Raw genomic sequence first — 27,992 nt, forward strand, 5'->3', positions numbered from 1 at the left:
CGCGCAATCTGATTTGTCAGAAAGTTAAGTACTTCAATGGGATGGGGTCCGCTCATGTCGGCGAGGTTTACAGTCAAAGCGGGCGGTGAAATTGCTTGGTTCGCCTAGGAATTTACACTTCTGTACCGGTGCCTAATAGCACTTTGAAGGATGCCGCACGTTGGTGGCGGCGGCGGCGACGATTTAGCTTCTTCGGATGAGATAAAAGTGTTTAAAGACGAGGGGGAGGAAGAAAAGCGGTCTTCGGAAAACTTGACCGATCTCAAGTCGAGCTTAGTCACCGAAGGGGAAGAGGTAGGCCTAACACGCCTAGTGCAGTTACTCACAGCTACTGCAACAGGCGATGTACGTGTTATTCAATAAGTTTAAAGTTTACTGCTTTTCTAAGATAGTCTGCGTGGTAAATTAGTGATGTGTGATTGTGTGTAGCCTTGATGGCGATTTCTGTTTCATATAGGATATGCTGTTCCCCTTGTTCCGCAGGATAAAAACGACCAACTACCGGTGTCTCATAGCTTCTCAGGCTCAAAAAATGTTCTGTCGTCCCGACTGCAAGACGCTATTACAACGGCGGCGACCTCCGGTAAGTTTACCAGTTTGTCAGTTAGGGCCTGTTAGTGTATGGATTGGATTTTCTAGTTAAATACACAAACGTAGTTTACTTTGGGTCAATGAGCGATGGAAAATATTTATAAAAATCACCTTGTGCTTCAACAGTTAGTAGTAGTACAACGTTTAAGAATTATGTATTTTAAAGCTTTCGAAAACGTAAAATTACTATGCAACCGGTGAATTTTAAGGTAATTTCTTTCAAAGACTGAACACCGTTTCAAAGTTTAAGATACAAAACTGTTTTATGTTATTATCAACAATAGAAACCAATCTTTTTTTTACAGTTCAGTACATATGATGTGTTTTGTAATCTCTATGTCATGTTTTCAAACTTTCAAAGGAATATTTTGTACCATCACTTATGACGTTTGTAAAGTCATATTTTGTATTTATAGTAATGAACTTTACGGCTTTAAGGCTTAGTTACTGTCAATACGCACGGCGTCCGTATATGGTGATTGTTTTGTTTTCAAATTAACCTAACTTGAACATTTGGAGTTTGTTTGTTTTTTCAAAACCTCGCGCGCATAATGTTGACTGGTCTAATATAATATAAGAATGAAGTAAAACTCACGTGTTTTATCAAATAAGTTCAGTAATTATTTATGTTTCCTGAGACTGGGGAAGAATTTTATGCATGTTACACGTAGTGTTATGCTGTGTTTTTATGCATGTTACACGTAGTGTTATGCTGTGTTTTTCATAACACATTTATTCAATATTTCGTTGCTTCAGACAGTTATTGAATATTCTGTTGTGTCACTCGTGTGTTAAGCATATCATGGTTTTTGACATGTGTTTATTTCGTGTTACTCACAAAGATTCTGCACTTTGACAGTATATTTAATACGATTATCACTTGTTAACACTACATTAACACACCAAAGTTTATAAAGGGTTTTTGGATTTCTATCACAAGTGCTAAGACTAGATTAATCACACATATTAGAGGATATTTTTTTACACGTTCTATTATTACTTTAATCCATCAGGTTATGTGACGGAGATATTTATCGTGTTAGTTTTAGGTTTAACGATGATTTTAGGGAACAGTACCTAATTTCACATGCTTAACGCTAACAAATCCTAATAGATTAGGTGGAGTTTTTGTGTGCGTCATGAGGAGAAACTCACTTGAAGTAACCTCAAGACTGCTGGTATAGGTATGAACACTTTAATTAAAGTACAGAACAATGTTTTCACTATTCAAGTTAACAAAAAGATGGTCAAAATGTTGTTCTCGATATTATACTAATTAAAGTTTTAATATCAGCCGTCTTGAGATGCGTTTTTGTGTGTGAGGTCTGCGAATTATGTTACATTAATATTGAAAGATTATGTTTCTAAATATTTGCACATAAATAGCACAGGGGGTTTGTTGTATATGGTAGTAGTATAGGTAAGTAAAGGTTAACACATTTACTTAGTGAAGAAATCATAGAAACACAAGTGTTGTACGTTCTGTTAAAATTATGTTAACAATCACATCCTATGTACAATCATGGTGGAAAGGAAACTACGTTTCGACATTTTCTAGCATTTGACAGGTAATGATGTGCCAGCGAAAATCTGTCGCTTTTGGAAAGGAAATGTAATAGCTCTTTCCAAAGTAAAATATTCATACACGTAGACTATAATAGTGTCGTAAACTTGGAAGTTTAGAGTTTCCAACGTGGGGTTATCTTCTCTGCGTAACAACATTATAAAACAAAGGAATATGGATGAGTTTTGGAAGGCAGAACCATCCCAAAAGAGACCAGCAACAAGTCTTGCTCTAACTGTGTTAAACAAAGTTTGGTATCTCATAAAAATCCATGAACGAAAATGCAGATGGAATAAAGCCTCCCCCCCCTTCAGTGGTACAGCGGGCTTTCATATCTCAAGCAGCTGTAGATGAAACAGATATTCAATTTGTTCCGTTCGAAAAAATAAGTCACCGGGTGCAGTGCCTATGGATTTCTGTAGATTGGGCTGTTCAAACGAGTCTTGGGAAACCATCTTCCTCGTACGTTAGATAACTAATGTTTTCTTTATTTATTAATTTCGCGCAAAGTTACACGACAGCTATCTGCGCTAGGTGTTCTTAATTTATCAGTGTAAGACTAGAGGGAAGACAGCTAGTCAGCACCATATTCTACCTACTCTTGATCTACTTTTTTACTAATGAACAGTGGGATTGATAGTAACAGCTTAACGTCCCTAAAGGGTGAGCATGTTTCATGGGAAGGGATTCGGACCCACAACCTTCAGATTGCAAGCTCAATACCCTAACCACCTGGTCATATCAGGCATATAGCTTATGGAAAGCTTGCATCCATTCTAATTAATTGACTGTCATATTTATTACACGCTTAAGGCTTAAAATGTAGGGATTATTTTGTAAGATTATACGGATCTGATTTCAGCTCGCCAGCTTCAATATACAGAACTTAATTCGCAGAGATAGAAAAAGAAAGAAACGCCCATATTGAATGGAAGTATAATATTGTTGAATGGTTATACACAGAAAGTAAGGCCAGTTCTCATGGAAGCATAATATTGTTGAATGGTTATACACAGAAAGTAAGGCCAGTTCTCATGGAAGTATAATGTTGTTGAATGGTTATACACAGAAAGTAAGGCCAGTTCTCATGGAAGTATAATATTGTTGAATGGTTATACACAGAAAGTAAGGCCAGTTCTCATGGAAGTATAATATTGTTGAATGGTTATACACAGAAAGTAAGGCCAGTTCTCATGGAAGTATAATATTGTTGAATAGTTATACACAGAAAGTAAGGCCAGTTTTCATGGAAGTATAATATTGTTGAATGGTTATACACAGAAAGTAAGGCCAGTTCTCATGGAAGTATAATGTTGTTGAATGGTTATACACAGAAAGGAAGGCCAGTTCTCATGGAAGTATAATGTTGTTGAATGGTTATACACAGAAAGGAAGGCCAGTTCTCATGGAAGTATAATATTGTTGAATGGTTATACACAGAAAGTAAGGCCAGTTCTCATGGAAGTATAATATTGTTGAATGGTTATACACAGAAAGTAAAAACAACATGGCGACTATGTTTATAGATTCAAGTTAAATAGTTAACACACAGGATCACCTACAAAAGTTGACCTATCAACTATTCGAAAGCGCTCGTGTTTTTGGGTCTCGTTTTGACAATACAGGTTCGTATGATTATCGAAAATGTATGAACATTAATGTGTCTATATATTGTATTTTATGAGAATACTGTTAAAGTTATTTTATTATTTTCACGCTTTAGTGCAGCAAAGTTGTAGTAACAACATTCAATTAAATAAATTAGGATAATACTTGATAGTAGCATCCACTATCAAATAATATTTAATAGTAGTATCCAGTAACAAATAATATTTAATGGTAGTATCCAGTATCAAATAATATTTAATAGTAGTATCTAGTATCAAATAATACTTAATAGTAGTATCCAGTATCAAATAATATTTAATAGTAGTATCCAGTAACAAATAATATTTAATAGTAGTATCCAGTAACAAATAATATTTAATAGTAGTATCTAGTATCAAATAATATTTAATAGTAGTATCCATTATCAAATAATATTTAATAGTAATATCCAGTATCAAATAATATTTAATAGTAGTATCCAGTAACAAATAATATTTAATGGTAGTATCCAGTATCAAATAATATTTAATAGTAGTATCTAGTATCAAATAATACTTAATAGTAGTATCCAGTATCAAATAATATTTAATAGTAGTATCCAGTAACAAATAATATTTAATAGTAGTATCCAGTAACAAATAATATTTAATAGTAGTATCTAGTATCAAATAATATTTAATAGTAGTATCCATTATCAAATAATATTTAATAGTAATATCCAGTATCAAATAATATTTAATAGTAGTATCCAGTAACAAATAATATTTAATAGTAGTATCTAGTAACAAATAATATTTAATAGTAGTATCTAGTATCAAATAATATTTAATAGTAGTATCTAGTATCAAATAATATTTAATAGTAGTATCCAGTATCAAATAATATTTAATGGTAGTATCCAGTATCAAATAATATTTAATGGTAGTATCCAGTAACAAATAATATTTAATAGTAGTATCTAGTATCAAATAATATTTAATAGTAGTATCCAGTAACAAATAATATTTAATGGTAGTATCTAGTATCAAATAATTTATTGGTACAGGTTTTATTACTCTTTATTTAATGTACTGATTTTGGAATTAAAAGGCTGTCTATTTTATTCGAACTGTCATTTTCTAACGCACGTGCATGTTTCCAGTCAAGAAAGTGAGCAGACTTTGTTTGTTTCTACATTTGCTCAGCAGGTGACCTTCATTCGAAATGTAAGCCTCTTTAGCCATAAGATAGGTGGCTCTTGCAATCTGCTCGACCTTGAATGGGGCCAAATCCCCTGCAGGCTGTTACCCCGTCAAGCGACGTCTTGTCGTTTATGTTTGTATTATCGTGTTTGTGCTAAGAGGTTTGGTTTGTTTGAAATCTCATCTATAAACTTTCACCCTGGTCCTAAGAACACGCTGGGTCGGGAGTATATATGTCTAGCTTCTTGTTACGTCCTAAAAGGTTTACAGAACATTTTGATAGGAACAGATATTAATAACTTTCTATTATTTATTCTACAAAAACGCAGGTTTTTAAAATCTTCCAGAATGTTCTATAATTGGACATTCTGTTGAATTCGCATCAGCAGACAACTTTTATTTTGGAACGACCTACAGGGGACGTAGCAATAACACACATTCAGTTAGGGCCCATTTTGATGATGATTCAAGTTTAAGAAATGTTTAATTTTGAAGACTTCTCAGTTACATCCGAAATCACTTTACGAACGTGTTTTGGTGAGCGTAAAAGACATGCAGTTTAATGTAGTCTAGTTGATGCGAGGAGAGAATAATCAATGAAACCTGAGCGTATTTTGACACAACCATTTTTGCCCCACCCCACTACTCTTGTTACATTTCTGGTCTGCTCCGTACGCTTGGATTGCTGACAGTGAATAACGAAACTTATTGTGACAGTTTTCACTACGGGGGGTGAAAGAGAAAACTGGGTTAAGTAACCATTTTGGTTACAGGGGTCCAGGGTGAGCATGGGAGGCGGAAAGGGTTAGCAAAACTTTGAACGAGAAATGTGTGGGTATTCACAGGGCCTTTTGCAACTACCGTTGTTGTCACATTCTAATAAATGTCATTTATTTGTTTTGCTTTATTAGTATAATAACCTAAAGAAGAGAGTGGCCTCTATTTTTATGTGTTCACCGATTGCAGTTTCCAATGTCGGACAGGTTCCATTCATTTAAATTAACTCAGTCGAGAAGTTTCGCACAAGTTTTCGCTCGGCATGACCAAGTGGTTAGGTGTTCGACTTCTAATCTCAGGGGCGTGGGTTCGAATCCTCGTCACACCAAAGTCGCCCTTTCATTCATGGGGGCGTTATTATGTTCGGTCAACCCCACTATCTGTCAGTAAACGAATAGCCTAAGAGTTGGCGGTGTATGGTGATGATTAATTACCTTTCTTCTAGTCTTACACTGTTATATTAGGGATGACTAATGCAGATAGCTCTGGTGTAGCTTTGCTCGAAATTCAAACTACATCCGTCAGTTTTCTTACATTTCCCCCCGTGTCAAAAGACGATATAATCTACTGTAAGTTCACTACATAAAAGACGATATAATCTACTGTAAGTTCACTACATATTTATTATCTATTCCATGCTCCAGGTGCTAACTTTTAAGTTCACTGTAACGCTTCGTCATTAAAGTGTTGAAACGTTCACTTATGCCAGTGTGTCACGTGTTGAAGGGATTATCATTACTGAAAGTCTTATCACTAGATTCCTCTAATGACTCAAAGAAATGTTTTGTTGTACAAAGATTTCAACATAAACAAAGTAGGGGGTGTTGGTTCAGGGAAGAGGGATGGGTTTGATATTGAACAACCTTGTTTTAATCAGTCTTCGTCCCTCGATCAGTTCATATACTTACCATGCTAATATTCTTCATTGTACAAAAGAAAGGTGAGGAAAGCCTTTATGTGCAGGGAGTTTCTATTGTATATATATATACAACGAACATTTCTCCACATTATATATGCCGATATTGGTTAAAAAGTAGCTGGTGTGAAATGAAGGTTTGTTTAAATTAATAAAGCTATATCTGTCATATCCACCGCGGGGAATCGAACCCTGGATTATAGTGTTGTAACTCAGTTTAATATTCTTTAATATTTTTATAAAGTTCGGACATAACTCACAGAATCACTTAGAGTGGACCCGGCATGGCCTGGTGGTTGGGCCCTCGACTCGTAACCCGAGGGTCGGTCGCTGGTTTGTGTCTCCGTCACACCAAACATGCTCGCATTTTAAACCGTAGGGGCGTTACAATGTCAATCACACTACTTGTTGGTAAAAGAGTCGCCCAAGAGTTGACGGTGGGTGGTGATGACTAGCTGCCTTCTCTCTAGTCTTACACTGCTAAATTAGGGACGGCTAGCACAGATAGCTCGTGTAGCTTTGCGCGAAATTCAAAAACAAACAAACCGCTCGGAGTACCCTCTTAGACCTCAGTTTGAGACACAAACACTGACCTAAAACTATTTTAGTAGAGTTTGGGTCTCTCAATTTTTGTAAGCATAGTGGTTGCAAGTTATGTTGGCTGTTAAACAGCCAAGCTTTCCATTTATAAGCACCTGGAAAGTCAACAGTTCTGTTTAGTGATTATAAGTTGTGTGTTCTGTTTAACAGATCATCCTCCCTATTTATCGTTTATAAGATGAATTGCTCATTAAAGTTGTCAACAGAGACCACCTGTTGCTGATTGATGTTATTAACAAGACTACACGTCGTGAAACTCTTTCTAGGATTGAGTTGTATCTTGCGTTATATTTACGATTTAGAAATTCCTGAGTATTAGACCATATTAAGAAAGGTTCGTGACAGTTGCTTGGACATTAAGGTGTGTCCGTTTTCTTATCTCTTACTATTAAGACATGTCTATACAACTTCAAGCTATTTTGTTGCTAACTGAACTTGTCATATAATTATCTGGAGATTATTTTTTTCCATACGTCAGTCCACAATTTTTAATTAACGTAGTTTCAGTGGTTCTTAAATTTTGTAACCTGAGAACCGATTTTAATTAAACAAAATAGTTCTGCGAATACCCTCAAAACATCGATGTTTTTTAATTTGAAATGAAAAAAAAACCCGTGCACGTGACAAACTGTATTTCAGAGTTAATTGATTTAATTTTATAAGTCTTGTTTTTTTTGGCATGTTTACGATATTACTTGGGAGTCCTCTGTTTGAGAAACGCTGCATTATTATACACGTGACAGTGTTAGCCCTAACATGAAACACCTGGCTATGTTAGCCCTAACATGAAACACTTGGTCATGTTACGCCACGCTGCAGTATTTTACTGTTTTGTGGAAGTGATCATTTTACGAAAGACCATTGGGGAGTCTATATGTGACACCAGAAATCCCCTAAGTAGCCAGGGGAGCACAAAAGCTTTTGTTTTGCTTTTGATATTTGTAGTCAAAATAGTGTTCAGTTATTATAGTGTCAAGTATTACTGCAAAGTTTCTAGACATAACGCTGTACGTAATATCTTGTGATGAAAGTTTTATATCGGGTTACAAGTAAGCAACCAAATGTCCATCAAGGGTAAGAAAAAAAACTCGTTACAAATGAAATAATGCGAAGTGAAAATAAGATAAAATAAAATGGCATCGTTTATTCCCAAAAGAAAAATATACAGCATATTTAATATAAAAATATAATTATATTATTAAAAATAACCTCTGAATGCTAGGAAAGGAAAGTGTATGACTATATCTGCTATATCCAGCGCCGTCGAGGCCTTCCTGGAATACCAGAAGCTGACATCAGACAAAGGCGGCTGGTTCTTGCTGAGTTAACAATCATTATCATCCACAATACGTATATACGTTGACGATAACATGTTACACTTGCTGTAAGTAAACAGTGTAATATAAAACTTATAAAATTGTACAGATTAGGAGGCGTGGCGTAGTAGCTATTGTGAATAATCTCTAAATCCCGAGATTTATGGTTCATGGCTAGAAAAACGTGCCTCATATTGTTGGAGCCATGAATATACTACAATAGTGATGACCAATATCGGACAGATGAATGTAACTAAAAAGTTGGCGGGTGGTACTGTTGACAGTCTGCCTTTCCTGTAGTATATGTATTAAAAAATAAGGGACGGCGGTCCACAGATAGTCCTTGTGTAGTTTAGCACGAAAATTCCGACAACGGACTTGCGTGATTAAGAACCACTTTGTAACACAGAAAATGTGGTGATAAAATGGTTATAATATGTAATACTTGGTGATACGAGTAACTAAAAGAGACGCGAATAAATTAATATTTGAAATACGTTCTTTGGACGGTACGCGCCAGTAGCAACTCTCTTTAAATTTCTGCTTTTAAAACAGTTGGTCACTTCTTCGTGATAAATATATGGAAGTTTAGCCACACCGTCACTGGGCTGATGTGGTGAGTGAAACATTCCAACCGGCGGACATGATTGTACAATAATAATAATACACTGCACAACCAGTGTAGCTTTTCTGGGAAAAGAAAACTTAATTATGAGGTTTCCGGTGGAGCACTGTGACCTTTCGTGACCCCTGATCATCAACAGAAATAAAGCAGTAAAAGGCCTCGTGCTTTTCAATAGAAGAAACTTTAGTTCTATAATTATCTCGTACAGTCAATAAACAGATGTCATGACTTACTGTGGATTGTAAAGTGTAAATATAGGTTACAGTTTCTTGTACACAAATAATAATAATTCTGTGTCAATGTGGTTGATATTTAAATGAGGTGTATGTGTGTTTTGTATGTATATCGAGTTTGTAAGATGACGTTTTTTTCTGTTAGACCTACGTCATTAACTGTCGTACAAAGTTAAATTTAACCCAAAGGGCTTTTTGTTGTTTTTGAATTTCGCGCAAAGCTACACGAGGGCTATCTGCACTAGCCGTTCCTAATTTAGCAGTGAAACACTAGAGGGCTATTTGTTGTTAACAGGTGCTTTGTGTATGCGTATCGTTGCATCCTAAACCTAACATGACTCAATCATTAACAGTTGCTAAAGCAAAAACTGTTTTTAGTGCACGGACGGATAAACATACGTTCACGTAATGATAATGCTAAGCCTTATTTTGAAAATGATGAAACATATAAATTAAAAATAATATAGAAATAGGATTGTTTGGTTGCAAAATTTGGTAATAAATAATGTTAATTATGTATCTTGGAATTTTTGTTAACCTTGAATTATTGGTAAGTTTGTTATAGGTTCAAACATTTATAGCATTTGGAATGAACAACCTGCGGACTAATCCATATACTTTTTGTGTGCGTTATCATACGTATGATGTTAGTTTCGAATAAAACAGTACGTTAGTAGGTAATATACAACATCTTTCTAAGTTCTCATCCAAAATGTGGTATTTTCATTCTAAGATGAGTCAATTTTTACTGCCGAGACGTTCTTTGATACTGAGATGCATCGTCTTGATGTATAGTTGAGTCGTTTTTAGACACTTAAATGCGTTCGTTGTCTTTTGATGTTGGGACTGTACATTTCATGTTAGCCCAACATGGCGAAGTGGATAAGGCGCTCGACTTGTAATCCGAGGGTCGCGGATTCGAATCATCGACACACCAAACATGCTCGCCTTTTCAGCCGTGGAGGTGTTGTAATATTTCGATCAATCCCACTATTCGTTGGTAAAAGAGTAGCCCAACAGTTGACGGCGGGTGGTTATTATTAGCTACTTTCCTCTAGTCTTACACTGCTAAATTAGGGACGGCTAGACCTGGTGTAACATTTGTGTGAATTTCAAAAGCCAACCAATTTTCAAGCGTTTCATTTGGTTTCAGTATCTTACAGATATGACGTGTTTTTACAGTGATGTTTCATTTGGTTTCAGTATCTTACAGATATGACGTGTTTTACAGTGATGTTTCATTTGGTTTCAGTATCTTACAGATATGACGTGTTTTTACAGTGATGTTTCATATGGATTCAGTATCTTACAGATATGACGTGTTTTTACAGTGATGTTTCATTTGATTCAGTATCTTACAGATATGACGTGTTTTACAGTGATGTTTCATTTGATTCAGTATCTTACAGATATGACGTGTTTTACAGTGATGTTTCATTTGATTCAGTATCTTACAGATATGACGTGTTTTACAGTGATGTTTCATTTGATTCAGTATCTTACAGATATGACGTGTTTTACAGTGATGTTTCATTTGGATTCAGTATCTTACAGATATGACGTGTTTTACAGTGATGTTTCATTTGATTCAGTATCTTACAGATATGACGTGTTTTTTACAGTGATGTTTCATTTGGATTCAGTATCTTACAGATATGACGTGTTTTACAGTGATGTTTCATTTGGATTCAGTATCTTACAGATATGACGTGTTTTACAGTGATGTTTCATTTGGATTCAGTATCTTACAGATATGACGTGTTTTACAGTGATGTTTCATTTGGATTCAGTATCTTACAGATATGACGTGTTTTTACAGTGATGTTTCATTTGGATTCAGTATTTTACAGATATGACGTGTTTTACAGTGATGTTTCATTTGGTTTCAGTATCTTACGGAAATGACGTGTTTTACAGTGATGTTTCATTTGATTCAGTATCTTACAGATATGACGTGTTTTTACAGTGATGTTTCATTTGGTTTCAGTATCTTACAGATATGACGTGTTTTACAGTGATGTTTCATTTGATTCAGTATCTTACAGATATGACGTGTTTTTACAGTGATGTTTCATTTGATTCAGTATCTTACAGATATGACGTGTTTTACAGTGATGTTTCATTTGGTTTCAGTATCTTACAGATATGACGTGTTTACGGATATGACGTGTTTTTACGTGATAGCTCCGTTGGTGGTTCACGTGTTTGATTTTAAATTTGAATATTTTACTGTATTTATTCCATAGCGACCTTTTATTTCCATGTTCAAGTGCGTGTAATGTGTGTTAAGCACTCGGTGTTTCTCATTCAGTTCTAGTGTGTGTTAAGTACTCGGTGTTTCTCATTCATTTCTAATGTGTGTTAAGCACTCGGTGTTTCTCATTCAGTTCTAATGTGTGTTAAGTACTCGGTGTTTCATTCAGTTCTAATGTGTGTTAAGCACTCGGTGTTTCTCATTCAGTTCTAATGTGTGTTAAGCACTCGGTGTTTCTCATCCAGTTCTAATGTGTGTTAAGCACCGGTGTTTCTCATCCATTCTAATGTGTGTTAAGCACTCGGTGTTTCTCATTCAGTTCTAATGTGTGTTAAGCACTCGGTGTTCTCATTCAGTTCTAATGTGTGTAAGCACTCGGTGTTTCTCATTCAGTTCTAATGTGTGTTAAGCACTCGGTGTTTCTCATCCAGTTCTAATGTGTGTTAAGCACCGGTGTTTGTCATTCAGTTCTAATATGCGTTGGCACTGGTGTTTCTCATTCATTTCTAATGTGTGTTAAGCACTCGGTGTTTGTCATTCAGTTCTAATGTGTGTTAAGCACTCGGTGTTTGTCATTCATTTCTAGTGTGTGTTAAGCACTCGGTGTTTCTCATTCAGTTCTAATGTGTGTTGGCACTCGGTGTTTCTCATTCATTTCTAGTGTGTGTTAAGCACTCGGTGTTTCTCATCCAGTTCTAATGTGTGTTGGTACTCGGTGTTTGTCATTCAGTTCTAATGTGTGTTAAGCACTCGGTGTTTGTCATTCAGTTCTAATGTGTGTTAAGCACTCGGTGTTTCTCATCCAGTTCTAATGTGTTGGCACTCGGTGTTTGTCATCCAGTTCTAGTGTGTGTTAAGCACCCGGTGTTTGTCATTCAGTTCTAATGTGTGTTAAGTACCGGTGTTTCTCATCCAGTTCTAATGTGTGTTAAGTACTCGGTGTTTCTCATTCATTTCTAATGTGTGTTGGCACCGGTGTTTCTCATTCATTTCTAATGTGTGTTAAGCACTCGGTGTTTCTCATTCATTTCTAATGTGTGTTAAGTACTCGGTGTTTCTCATTCATTTCTAATGTGTGTTAAGTACTCGGTGTTTCTCATCCAGTTCTAATGTGTGTTAAGCACTGGTGTTTCTCATCCATTTCTAATGTGTGTTAAGCACTCGGTGTTTCTCATTCAGTTCTAATGTGTGTTAAGCACTCGGTGTTTCATTCAGTTCTAATGTGTGTTAAGCACTCGGTGTTTCTCATTCAGTTCTAATGTGTGTTAAGCACTCGGTGTTTCTCATTCCAGTTCTAATGTGTGTTAAGTACTCGGTGTTTGTCATCCAGTTCTAATATGCGTTAAGTACTGGTGTTTCTCATTCATTTCTAATGTGTGTTAAGTACTCGGTGTTTGTCATTCAGTTCTAATGTGTGTTAAGCACTCGGTGTTTGTCATTCATTTCTAGTGTGTGTTAAGCACCGGTGTTTCTCATCCAGTTCTAATGTGTGTTAAGTACTCGGTGTTTCTCATTCATTTCTAGTGTGTGTTAAGTACTCGGTGTTTCTCATTCAGTTCTAATGTGTGTTAAGCACTCGGTGTTTGTCATCCAGTTCTAATGTGTGTTAAGCACTCGGTGTTTGTCATTCAGTTCTAATGTGTGTTAAGCACTCGGTGTTTCTCATCCAGTTCTAATGTGTGTTAAGTACTCGGTGTTTGTCATTCAGTTCTAGTGTGTGTTAAGCACTCGGTGTTTGTCATTCAGTTCTAATGTGTGTTAAGCACTCGGTGTTTCTCATTCAGTTCTAATGTGTGTTAAGCACTCGGTGTTTCTCATCCATTTCTAATGTGTGTTAAGTACTCGGTGTTTCTCATTCATTTCTAATGTGTGTTAAGTACCGGTGTTTCTCATCCATTTCTAATGTGTGTTAAGCACCGGTGTTTCTCATTCATTTCTAATGTGTGTTAAGTACTCGGTGTTTCTCATTCAGTTCTAATGTGTGTTAAGCACTCGGTGTTTCTCATTCAGTTCTAATGTGTGTTAAGTACTCGGTGTTTGTCATTCAGTTCTAATGTGTGTTAAGTACTCGGTGTTTGTCATTCAGTTCTAATATGCGTTAAGCACTCGGTGTTTGTCATTCATTTTCTAATGTGTTAAGTACTCGGTGTTTGTCATTCCAGTTCTAGTGTGTGTTAAGTACTCGGTGTTTGTCATTCATTTCTAGTGTGTGTTAAGCACTCGGTGTTTCATTCAGTTCTAATGTGTGTTAAGCACTCGGTGTTTCTCATCCAGTTCTAATGTGTGTTAAGCACTCGGTGTTTCTCATTCAGTTCTAATGTGTGTTAAGTACTCGGTGTTTCTCATTCAGTTCTAATGTGTGTTAAGCACTCGGTGTTTCTCATCCAGTTCTAATGTGTGTTAAGCACTCGGTGTTTCTCATCCAGTTCTAATGTGTGTTAAGTACTCGGTGTTTCTCATCCAGTTCTAATGTGTGTTAAGCACTCGGTGTTTGTCATTCAGTTCTAATGTGTGTTAAGCACTCGGTGTTTCTCATCCAGTTCTAATGTGTGTTAAGCACTCGGTGTTTCTCATTCAGTTCTAATGTGTGTTAAGCACTCGGTGTTTCTCATCCAGTTCTAATGTGTGTTAAGCACTCGGTGTTTCTCATTCATTTCTAGTGTGTGTTAAGTACTCGGTGTTTGTCATTCAGTTCTAATGTGTGTTAAGCACTCGGTGTTTCTCATTCATTTCTAATGTGTGTTAAGTACTCGGTGTTTCTCATTCAGTTCTAATGTGTGTTAAGCACTCGGTGTTTCTCATTCATTTCTAATGTGTGTTAAGCACTCGGTGTTTCTCATTTATTTCTAGTGTGTGTTAAGTACTCGGTGTTAATCATTCATTTATAATGTGTGTTAAGTACTCGGTGTTTCTCATAGGGGGAGGGACCAAGTTATTTCTGTTTTTATCAGTTAAAGTTTCTCATGCTTCATTGCAGGTTGAATTTAATTATTAGGCTTACGTGTTTCACAATCCGTTTACAGAAAGCATCTGTCATTTTATGAGACTCAAACATTTTTGTCTCTTTATTTTCAGGAAAAGGTTTTGAGCCAGTTCCCCACTCTACGCCTATTGGTTACGTTGTCTCTCCATATCCACACCCGAATGGCACCATTGGACCATCGTCAATGGTAACGTACGGTCTTTATTTGTTCGATTTTAGATCGAATATGTTATAAGAATATCGCGAACACATAACTTAGGAAGGTATTTCACTTAAATATAACATATTTAAATAACCCTTATCACTGAAAACAAACCAATATATACATTACATTCACCGAAGGATAAAGGTATGGTGATTTCTTAATGAAAAACAGGGCTAGAAACGTGCGTGTAGGCATACCAGTTACTGCCTTAGTAACACGCATCTCTAATTATGCCTAACGGGAATTTAATTGAAACAGATTTCAATGATTACCTTGGTAACCACATGTTCATAGTTTTCACGAATAAATAGATAAGACCGGTGTAACTGAGTAGAACACAGTCAGAGAAAGATATACGGAAAGAGATAAATGTATAATTTCAATTGTATTCGTTTTGTTAACTACAGTTGTTAGAGTTGTGTCAGTAATCTGTGATGTTATACATTTGTGTTAGAGTGTTTTTGTTACAGTTTGAAAGTTATGCGTGAATGGTGGAAAGTGTTAAACATGTAAATATACCCTATGTTATGTATGAAACATGTAAATATACCCTATGTTAAGTATTAAACATGTAAATATACCCTATGTTATGTATGAAACATGGAAATATACCCTATGTTATGTATTAAACATGTAAATATACCCTATGTTATGTATTCTTGTTACACATAAATAAATATATTTAACATATATATGTTAACATATGTATGTCTAATACGTACAAATATATTTATGTTTGTATGATCTACACCAGAATTCACAATGTTTTATGTAAAGTTGTCATACATGAAACTTTAACACTTGGAATATAGATTTTAATACGGAAATAATTATTGAGTAAACGCCATGTTTGTTTTATATTATATATTATAAATCTCACACTCAAGCACGCATGTCAGTAAGTATCATGACAACTGTGAAACCCTAATGTGGCGGTAACTCATTATTTCTAATGGCTACGTAACTGTGACAGTGAGGAAGTGATTCTCTGTTTTACAAAGGTGGATATTTTGTTTCATTTCGATACACAGAATGACATGTGATAAAAATGATACAAACCTTGTTATTTTGTGTTTTATGATTTCTTTAGTTTGGGACAAGTTGTTATTATATTCTCAGTTCTGTAGTTTATGACCAGTGTCCATAGGCTTCGAAGATATTCTATAAAAGTGCAGATAGGCTTAGCGTCAAAATCGTTCCTACTTCTCAAAATAACTTCTTTTATTTAACCTGAAAAATTAGGCACTTTGGTGTTCCTTAGAAAACAACAAACAAACTACAAAACAATGTAAACATTTAAAATGTAGGTAAGTCAACATGCGTCTAATATCTTCCACCAAGTAAAATTTTTGTACGTGTAACTTTATTTTCTACTAAATTCGTTGGTCGAGTGTGGTTTAGCGATTAGCATGTCAGTCTGCGTGTGGAAAGGTCCAAGGTTCGACCCCGAAATATGACGCAGAAGACACCCCGTACCGTGAGATGTAATAAAGTGACACCCATTCTCTTTATTTCTTTAACAGACGTAGCTGTTACTGACCAGTTACATTCTCTTTGGTCATCAGTTCCAGGTTAGGGATAGCTTGTCCCAATTTATGTTTTTTTGTCCCATTTACCACCTAGGGTATATATCATTCGGATCGAAAACAATAATGTGTTACATTGTAGACGTTCCTCTCAGTACAAATCAATTCATTCTAAAATGGAAGTCTTACTCAACGTTTACAACTGTGAAAGGATAGAACAGGAACTTTAATCGGCGAAATATGTATTTAATTAATTCAATAATTTGTAATGTCATACGTAACATTAAAACATTATGAGCAGAAATAACAAAGAACACTACCATAGTTTTACCATGTATGAAAGTTCGGTTTTTTAGATACTGTAGACATTTTGCGATAGTTTTGTCGATACACAACATGTTTATGATCCGGAAATGTACCTACTGTCAACTTAATAACCTCCTTTTTATCACGTCTATTACACTGAGTTGTTCAATAACGTTGTGATGATGGGGATTTTAACATTTATACTCGCTGCTATCAATAAGTACTTTTGTTTGAGTGGGTCACATATGACTTTCACTTTGGTATTTGAAGGCTTTTGTTTGTTTCAAAGTTTCACACAAAGCTACAGAAGAGGTAGCTACACATAACTGCCCCTAATTTTGAGCTGATAGTTTGACATTATTTAATTTGACTTTTTAATCTTTTGGCCTGGCATAACCCGGTGATTAAGTCCTTGGTTAGGGCCCTGACTTGGCGTGGGAGTTGAGATGCTTGACTCTGAGAATCGGGGGTTCTAATCCCCGTTACACCAAACATGTTTGTTCTTTCAGTCGTGGGGAAGTCATAGTAACGGTTAGCTCCACTGTTTGTTTATAAAAGAGTATCCCAAGGGTTGGCAGTGAATGGTGTTAATTAGCTACCGTCCTACTATCACACCAGTTTCAGGGAAGGCTGGCATATAGATAGCTCTCCAGTATCTTTGCTCGAATATTCAAAATAAAACAATCAAATAGATGTTATTTGTTTTTGATTCAGCACAAACCTCCACAGGGGCTCTCTTATCTGCACGAGCTGTTTCTAGTTTTGAATTTGGGGAAACTCGGGAGAAAGAGTTTAGTCAGTAACACTTATTGTCCACTGTTTAGTCAGTAGCACTTATTGTTCACTGTTTAGTCAGTAGCACTTATTGTCCACTGTTTAGTCAGTAGCACTTATTGTCCACTGCTTGGTCAGTAGCACTTATTGTCCACTGTTTAGTCAGTAGCACTTATTGTTCACTGTTTAGTCAGTAGCACTCATTGTCCACTGTTTATTCAGTAACACTTATTGTCCACTGTTTATTCAGTAACACTTATAGACCACACTTTAGTCAGTAACACTTATTGTCCACTGTTTGGTCAGAAACACTCGTTGTCCACTGTTTATTCAGTAACACTTATAGACCACATTTTAGTCAGTAACACTTATTGTCCACTGTTTGGTCAGAAACACTCGTTGTCCACTGTTTATTCAGTAACACTTATAGATCACACTTTAGTCAATAACACTTATTGTTCACTGTTTAGTCAGTAACGCTCATTGTCCTCTGTTTAGTCAGTAACACTCATTGTCCACTGTTTAGTCAGTAGCACTCATTGTCCACTGTTTATTCAGTAACACTCATTGTCCACTGTTTATTCAGTAACACTCATTGTCCACTGGCATACGATAGTGGTATTTGTAACACAGGGTCTTAAAGTGCTTAGTGACAACGGGCCACTCTCCAGATTCAATATCCAGGTCACTAACTGTTATTCTACGTTGTGTTAATGCTTTACGTTGTAAGAGGTGCACGGATGTCTGTCTGTAAGTGACAAGTATACATGTATTTCAGTGCTATTATATGCATTTGAACATTTATATTTTACACTTCCCGTGTTATCACGATTTACTGACTTCATGTTTTATCTTGTAACAATAGTTATTTTATGTCAGAGAAATGTGACACCGTAGTTTAGTTGAGAGAGACTGCAGTATGTGTTTGACATTTTTTTCATCATTTGATATGTCACCTAGGCTTACATTACAGATCGAGTTTCTATACACGTGGTGTGTACAGCATAGGTAACCCATTATGTAACTTTGCTCGTATCAAAAAGTGATGAAATGTGTCCGACCCAGTTATGATAAACAAGGACGATGTATTGTATAATGATAAATTGTTCATGCTGTCCCGTACCTAGTTTTTTTAAGCAGGTTGTTGTGAAGTTAAATGCGTATATGACTGGACTACTTCTGTTAAGGTGCGTGTTTCAGCTGATAACACAGTTTCTTATCACATAACACCTGTAGTTTTCTGTTCTTGTTTTTTATCACGTTGGTACTTTGTCATAAGTTGTCATGTGTCTTTGATGACCAAAAATATATTAATAATTTTAAAATAAGATGGTCAAACGTTCGTAGTTACCGCAACTATTAACACAGTTCTTGACCAGCGATAAAGTGTGGTTATTATTCAACAATATCCACTTTGATATAACGACTTATGTTGTATGGCTGAAGAAATTACGTTTTCTGCGTATGAGGGCGCAACAGTGCATGAATCAGATAGAGGGGAGACAGAACAAATTAAACGGTCTAACTGTGCTAGCTGATTTATTATTTACAAATAGTCGCCAGAACCTAAAATTATATGTATGTTCTCCTAATCTGGTTCATTTTACTATAAAACTGCTTTTACCAGGTTCTAAACTCAAATAGTCTTCCCCCGGTGTTTTATCGACAAGTTCATAGGCTTATAACGCTGAAATTCGAGTTTCGATACCCGCAATGACGTAACACAGGTAACCTGTAGCGTAACTTTGTGCTAAACTAATGTTGGCCTTTTCCGTTGATGCTGTGCCCGTTTTATCCACTCCAAGAAGTTTGCTAAGTGATTTACTAATATTCTTTGATAATAACCACTTTAATCCAAGAAAATTATAATTAAGAATATATGACGTCAAAACAAATAAACTAATTACTAAAGTTAACTCACGTTCTGGTATGTTGTGACTTAAATCAACTTGGTAAAGAATGTAGAACGTTATAATCTTACCCTGATTCCTACAGTAACAGCTGTTGTAAATGTGATGGCGAGAAACAATGCATCTCAAGACAGCTGTTATTGGTGTTAAAACATTAATTAAAATAAAGTACAGAACACCATTCAGATTTGTTGGTTTGATTTGTATCGACCTTCTTAGGTCATCTTCAGGTCAAAACGTTGTTCTCTACTTTATTGTAATAAAAGTATTACTACCCATACTAGCTGTCTTAAGATACATTGATTTGTAAATGAAAATGTAATCACAAATCAGTCGGGACGGTAGAGCCTTGGTATAATCGATAGGTCTCTTCGGTTGCGGATTTAACGGATATGATGTGTAAATACTTATTGATAGTCTACAAATTGTAAATTCTGAGAGCAGGAGTGATGATTTCACATCGTCCGCCGCCCCTGACAATGATTTTTAACATGACCTGTTTTACAAGTAGATTAATTTTTTTTCCAACGTTGTATGTTCTACTGATAATAAGTACTTAGAGTAGACTCCTAGGGAGCCATGACAGCTCCTTAAAGCTCTGAACTGCCAAAACCCAGTAAGTATACACGAACAGTTAAAAATGCGTACATCAAACGAAGACTATGAAAACAATTATTAATATCACTTTAACTGACAGGTCATGTACATAGCAACAAACATATCTAAGAAAAGAGGCTGGGAAGCATGCCAGCCAGCATCAGTAGTAAATACGATTATTTTCTCCGTGGGGTGCACGAACAGCAAGGATTCCAAGGGTTGATCCTACAGCACAACTGTGGGAGGGGTGTGTCGTAGAAGGAAAACCAGAAAGGATGAATAAATGAACTCCAGAATAAGTTTACTTTGACATTTCCCTATAATAAAGACAAGTTTCCAACCATGTCATTGTACTTTAGTTGTTGTTGTTCTCATGTCATTGTACTTTAGTTGTTGTTGTTCTCTTGTCATTGTACTTTAGTTGTTGTTGTTCTCACGTCATTGTACTATAGTTGTTGTAGTTCTCATGTCATTGTACTTTAGTTGTTGTTGTTCTCGAGTTAGCAGATACTTTTCCTGATGACCCTTCACATCTAAAGTTGTGGACCTAGAGCGACATTTAACCTTAATACGTCCCTGGGTATTCTTAAGTTGCAATTATGAAATATTAAGAACGAAAAAATACTGGTATGGTTAAGTGGTTATGGTGCAACCCGAGGGTTCCAGTGTTTAGATACAGCGAAACCAAATTAAATCACTTCTCCGAAACGGGAAATACCTCATTATTTTCACGTGTCACTCCAATACTTGAGAGCAGTCCTGAAGTCTCTGCAGTTCCATTATTGATAGGTTAGCAACTAGAAGTGATCTTATTATTAAATACATATGGATTATTTAGATTCCATTCGTTTTATGTTTAGGACGATTATGCTGACATGCCTGTGATGAAGGACCGTATTTTGTTCTAAACATTCTTCAGTGTAGGCTATGAATAAGAAACACACACACACACACGAAGAATATTTTTGAGAATTATAGAAGAGTTTTAAAAGCGGTCTAGTTTTTATTTGTCAAGACTTGTCCCTTCAGCTATGTGTTCAGGAAATACAATATCTGGGTTAGTTATCTTTACGCTAATTAAACGTTTTTAAAATCAGAATCTTTGTTTTATCTGACTTAGTAGGCTAATATTTTCGTATATTTATGAATATTTGAGTGATACTGAGTACTAGTAACACAATTCAGAGTTCAAAGGTTTCTTAGTTTAATTTGTTTAGGATTTATCGCAAAGCTAGACGAGGGCTCTGGTGGATAGTGTTCGAGCCGTGGAGCCATTGAAAGGTTTGTGACTCAATTAGTTGTAGTGAGCTGCATGTAGTCCCGTACAACGAATATCAAGTTGCTTGACGTGGTGAGTGGGGTCAACTTCACAGAGTCCGTGACCTTCTGACCGAAGTAAAGTTTCAAAATATAAAATAGAAACGCGAATCAATGATACTTCAGCGTTACACGTCAAGTCGATAAAATTGTGAATGGTTTACTTTGAATTTCGGAATATCCGCGCAAACCGGTCCTCATTTACCGGTAATAAACTGGAGGGAAGGCAACTAATCAACACCATCCATTTACCAGTAATAAACTGGAGGGAAGGCAACTAATCAACACCATCCATTTACCAGTAATAAACTAGAGGGAAGGCAACTAATCAACACCATCCATTTACCAGTAATAAACTAGAGGGAAGGCAACTAATCATAACCATCCATTTACCAGTAATAAACTAGAGGGAAGGCAACTAATCAACACCATCCATTTACCAGTAATAAACTAGAGGAAGGCAACTAATCAACACCATCCATTTACCAGTAATAAACTAGAGGGAAGGCAACTAATCAACACCATCCATTTACCAGTAATAAACTGGAGGGAAGGCAACTAATCAACACCATCCATTTACCAGTAATAAACTGGAGGGAAGGCAACTAATCAACACCATCCATTTACCAGTAATAAACTAGAGGGAAGGCAACTAATCAACACCATCCATTTACCAGTAATAAACTAGAGGGAGGGCAACTAATCAACACCATCCATTTACCAGTAATAAACTGGAGGGAAGGCAACTAATCAACACCATCCATTTACCAGTAATAAACTAGAGGGAAGGCAACTAATCAACACCATCCATTTACCAGTAATAAACTGGAGGGAAGGCAACTAATCAACACCATCCATTTACCAGTAATAAACTAGAGGGAAGGCAACTAATCAACACCATCCATTTACCAGTAATAAACTAGAGGGAAGGCAACTAATCATAACCATCCATTTACCAGTAATAAACTAGAGGGAAGGCAACTAATCAACACCATCCATTTACCAGTAATAAACTAGAGGGAAGGCAACTAATCAACACCATCCATTTACCAGTAATAAACTGGAGGGAAGGCAACTAATCATAACCATCCATTTACCAGTAATAAACTAGAGGGAAGGCAACTAATCATAACCATCCATTTACCAGTAATAAACTAGAGGGAAGGCAACTAATCAACACCATCCATTTACCAGTAATAAACTAGAGGGAAGGCAACTAATCAACACCATCCATTTACCAGTAATAAACTAGAGGGAAGGCAACTAATCAACACCATCCATTTACCAGTAATAAACTGGAGGGAAGGCAACTAATCAACACCATCCATTTACCAGTAATAAACTAGAGGGAAGGCAACTAATCAACACCATCCATTTACCAGTAATAAACTAGAGGGAAGGCAACTAATCAACACCATCCATTTACCAGTAATAACCTAGAGGGAAGGCAACTAATCAACACCATCCATTTACCAGTAATAACCTAGAGGGAAGGCAACTAATCAACACCATCCATTTACCAGTAATAAACTGGAGGGAAGGCAACTAATCAACACCATCCATTTACCAGTAATAAACTACTAGGGAAGGCAACTAATCAACACCATCCATTTACCAGTAATAAACTAGAGGGAAGGCAACTAATCAACACCATCCATTTACCAGTAATAACCTAGAGGGAAGGCAACTAATCAACACCATCCATTTACCAGTAATAAACTGGAGTGGGAAGGCAACTAATCAACACCATCCATTTACCAGTAATAAACTAGAGGGAAGGCAACTAATCAACACCATCCATTTACCAGTAATAAACTAGAGGGAAGGCAACTAATCAACACCATCCATTTACCAGTAATAAACTAGAGGGAAGGCAACTAATCAACACCATCCATTTACCAGTAATAAACTGGAGGGAAGGCAACTAATCAACACCATCCATTTACCAGTAATAAACTGGAGGAAGGCAACTAATCAACACCATCCATTTACCAGTAATAAACTAGAGGGAAGGCAACTAATCAACACCATCCATTTACCAGTAATAAACTAGAGGGAAGGCAACTAATCAACACCATCCATTTACCAGTAATAAACTAGAGGGAAGGCAACTAATCAACACCATCCATTTACCAGTAATAAACTAGAGGGAAGGCAACTAATCAACACCATCCATTTACCAGTAATAAACTAGAGGAAGGCAACTAATCAACACCATCCATTTACCAGTAATAAACTAGAGGGAAGGCAACTAATCAACACCATCCATTTACCAGTAATAAACTAGAGGGAAGGCAACTAATCAACACCATCCATTTACCAGTAATAAACTAGAGGGAAGGCAACTAATCAACACCATCCATTTACCAGTAATAAACTAGAGGGAGGGAAGGCAACTAATCAACACCATCCATTTACCAGTAATAAACTGGAGGGAAGGCAACTAATCAACACCATCCATTTACCAGTAATAAACTAGAGGGAAGGCAACTAATCAACACCATCCATTTACCAGTAATAAACTGGAGGGAAGGCAACTAATCAACACCATCCATTTACCAGTAATAAACTAGAGGGAAGGCAACTAATCAACACCATCCATTTACCAGTAATAAACTGGAGGGAGGCAACTAATCAACACCATCCATTTACCAGTAATAAACAGAGGGAAGGCAACTAATCATCAACCATCCATTTTACCAGTAATAAACTGGAGGAAGGCAACTAATCAACACCATCCATTTACCAGTAATAAACTAGAGGGAAGGCAACTAATCAACACCATCCATTTACCAGTAATAAACTAGAGGGAAGGCAACTAATCAACACCATCCATTTACCAGTAAATAAACTAGAGGGAAGGCAACTAATCAACACCACCATCCAACGCCAGGCTACTCTTTTTACCATCAAACAGTGGGATTGATTTTGTATTTTATAACGCCCATACCGCTGAAATGGCGAGTACGTTCGGTGTGATGGGGATTCGAATCCATGGTTCGCAAATCGCAAGACAAACGCCCTATCCACTTGCCCAACAAACGCCCTATTCACTTGCCCGTGAGAATCTCTTCACCGAACTATACCCACCCCTATACAACACTGACATTAGTTAATAGAATCTGTTTTTTGTGGTGGATATTCAAGATCTTTAGGAGTTAATGTATAGATAATTTTGTTTTCTACCACAATATCAGTTCCTATATCCAGAATTTGGTGAAGTTTCACTTATTCTATGATTAAATCAAGTATTTTACCCACTACAATCGTGTTAACGGACGAAGTGTAAGTTAAATATACTCGAGTTACAAACGAAACTAAAAACTGAAGTCGAGCAGTACATTAACTTGACATTTCTCGCCATCCACAGGTTTTGTGTAGAATTTTTATGAAGCTTCTCCTAAAGTAACTATAATCAAGATAACATTGGATTCAATCGTCTTGTGACCTTACTAAAGTAACTGTGTAATTAAATCATTCAAAGCTAACCCTAATCATAGTGATGGTATAATCGAATCATACGAGAAACTGACCTTCTTGATGGTGAAGTTTCTGTATACATAATGTAATGACTGAATTGTTACGGAACAAGAATTTCTTATTTTAAACCACCCTACAGAAGAATGTGCTCAAAATGTTACCACAATATCAGTATTGTCAAGGTAAAGTTAGTGCTCAAAATGTTACCACAATATCAGTATTGTCAAGGTAAAGTTAGTGCTCAAAATGTTACCACAATATCAGTATTGTCAAGGTAAAGTTAGTGCTCAAAATGTTACAATATCAGTATTGTCAAGATAAAGTTAGTGCTCAAAATGTTACCACAATATCAGTATTGTCAAGGTAAAGTTAGTGCTCAAAATGTTACCACAATATCAGTATTGTCAAGGTAAAGTTAGTGTCTCAAAATGTTACCACCATATCAGTATTGTCAAGAATAAAGTTAGTGCTCAAAATGTTACCACAATATCAGTATTGTCAAGGTAAAGTTAGTGCTCAAAATGTTACCACAATATCCAGGCATTACTTGTCAATTATTAAAGTTAGTTGCTCAAAATGTTAACCACAAATATCAGTATTGGCAGGAATTAAAGTTAGTGCTCAAAATGTTACCACAATATCAGTATTGTCAAGGTAAAGTTAGTGCTCAAAATGTTACCACAATATCAGTATTGTCAAGGTAAAGTTAGTGCTCAAAATGTTACCACCATATCAGTATTGTCAAGGTAAAGTTAGTGCTCAAAATGTTACCACCATATCAGTATTGTCAAGGTAAAGTTAGTGCTCAAAATGTTACCACACCATATCAGTATTGTCAAGGTAAAGTTAGTGCTCAAAATGTTACCACCATATCAGTATTGTCAAGGTAAAGTTAGTTCTTTAAGATAGAACGACTTCAAACTTATACCACAATGGTTTCCAAACTCGCATAAGAATAACTAACTTTGACACTTGGCTGTCGTTTCAAAATATGCCATCCCTCTAGTGGCACGGCAATATGTTTGTGGACTTAACAACGCCAGAAACCTGGCTTCGATACCTGTGTTGAGAAGAACAGGTAGCCCATGGTGAAGCTTGGTACTTCAAACAAATAAGGCCTGGCATGGCCAGGTGGATAGGGCGCTCGACTCGTAATCTAAGGGTAGCGGGTTCGAATCCCCGTCACACCGAATGCGCTCGTAATTTCAGTGGTGTGGACGATATAAAGATACAGTCAATCCTACTGTTTGATGTTAAAGAGTAGCCCAAATGTTGGCGGTGGGTGTTGTTGACTTGCTGCCTTCCCTCTAGTCTTACACTGCTAATTAGGGACGACTAGTGCAGATAGCCCTCGTGTAGCTTTGCATGAAAATTTAAAACAAACAAATTTTAAAATATTTCTGTATACATGGGAACTTTGAACCGCTTTTCCCGGTGAACAGAATGTGGATAACCTATTTTACAGCTTTACGTTTATTAACAGAATGTAGATAGCCTGTTATATAACTTTATGTGTATTATCAGAATGAAGACAACTTATTATATAACTTTATGTAGAATGTAGATAGCCTATTACATATGGGAAGGTAGCATGGATTGAAGTGTTATATTGGCAAGTCTTTCATTGTAAAGTGTTTAGTTCTTGTGTTTGTACGTAGGACATGGTAAAGTGTCGAGAATAAACAAAAACCTTTCAGTTTAACTGTAGCATAATTAACGTAACATAAAAGCAAATAGAACTTGTAATTATTCATATAAAGTGTTTGAAACATATTTTAATGTACTTTTTATTTTTTATCAAAATCAGTTTTGCTGTATGTGAGGTCTGAGTCCTGCTTAGCTATTATGCTTTTACGTATTATGTAACCTAATTTCTTGGAATAAGTCGCTCAGATACTCAGCTGTAGGCTTGTGCACTTATACCGTTATAATTCGGGAATCGAATACAAAATTGTCAGTGCACTGTGCAACTCAACAGGAAAATCTTGCCCTACTTGTACCATTTGGAACGCGTCATTTTGCCCAAATAAGGCGATTTTTTATTTAAATATTAATTAATCGGTCACATAAATTTGAAGTGTTCTGGTAATCATGGTTAATGAAAATTACTTTTCTTTAGTTAATTAATTTCTAGGTAATTAATTAAGTTGCATTAATTAGTGAAGAAGTTCGGTATACTTCCTTAATCTACAGTTCTAGTTGTCTTGTTGCTGTAGGGACTTCTGTTCTAATTTAATTAAGTGAAAACAAAACCTACTAAAAGTGTGATTGTATAAATATGTACGTGGGGGACGTAACGTCTGAGATAATCTTTATATGATTGTCAGTGACAACTCTGTTATTGTTTGCATTTCTGGTGGTAAGTTAGCTTGGTATACAATACCGCCTGACTCGCTATCCATGATTTGTTTGTGATTCAATTCACAAAATATAAATTACTCACCATGCGAGTCTCTTTCAGTGGCACGGCGGAATATCTGCGGGCTTACAACGTTAGCATCTAGATTTTGATACTCGTGGTTAGCAGATCACACATAGCCCACTGTGTTTAACTTCAAACAAACATGCAAATCACCAGGCGAGCGGACTTACAACGTTAGAATCTGGGTTTCGATACACGTGGTGGGCAGAGAACAGAAAGCCCATTGTGTCGCTTTGTGCTAAGCTTCAAACAAATAAAAAAAAAAAATACCACGCGGAGTTAGAATAACAAGGACAACGCGGAGTCAGAATAACAAGGGTGCTTCCAGCTTTAAGAGACTCGTCAGACTTCGCCCGTGATTCGGAATGGCGCCACTTCTTGGTTCAGCTCACTTGTTATGCAAGATCTTAGACGCCTATGGTAGATCATTTGAATATATAGATGGGCAGTTGTAATGTAACCCCGTTTTAATGTTAATGCGTCACTCCTGGAGGAGAACGAACGTCTTTGTCAGGTTTTGATGTTGGTTCTTGGAATATTGCAACGTCTTTCCTGTCAGGTTTTGATGTTGGTTCTTGAAATATTGCAACATCTTTTTCCTGTCAGGTTTTGATGTTGGTTCTTGGAATATTGCAACGTCTTTTCCTGTCAGGTTTTGATGTGATGTTGGTTCTTGGAATATTGCAACGTCTTTTCCTGTCAGGTTTTGATGTGATGTTGGTTCTTGGAATATTGCAATGTCTTTTATTGTCAGGTTTTGATGTTGGTTCTTGGAATATTGCAACGTCTTTTATTGTCAGGTTTTGA

At 36.2% G+C, this 27,992-nt stretch overlaps 1 protein-coding gene across 1 annotated transcript; it reads left to right on the top strand.

Annotated features, from left to right (window-relative positions):
• The first annotated feature begins 6 nt into the window (after nt 1-6).
• On the top strand, nt 7-27,992 carry LOC143235799 (transcription factor 7-like 1-A). The gene is made up of 4 exons (XM_076473996.1): nt 7-294; nt 484-583; nt 14,741-14,835; nt 27,792-27,992. The coding sequence occupies exons 1-4, from the start codon at nt 151-153 to the stop codon at nt 27,990-27,992; spliced, it is 540 nt and encodes a 179-aa protein (XP_076330111.1). The 5' UTR covers nt 7-150.

Source organism: Tachypleus tridentatus, chromosome 12 (assembly GCF_004210375.1).
Source record: "Tachypleus tridentatus isolate NWPU-2018 chromosome 12, ASM421037v1, whole genome shotgun sequence".
Lineage (NCBI taxonomy): Eukaryota > Metazoa > Arthropoda > Merostomata > Xiphosura > Limulidae > Tachypleus > Tachypleus tridentatus.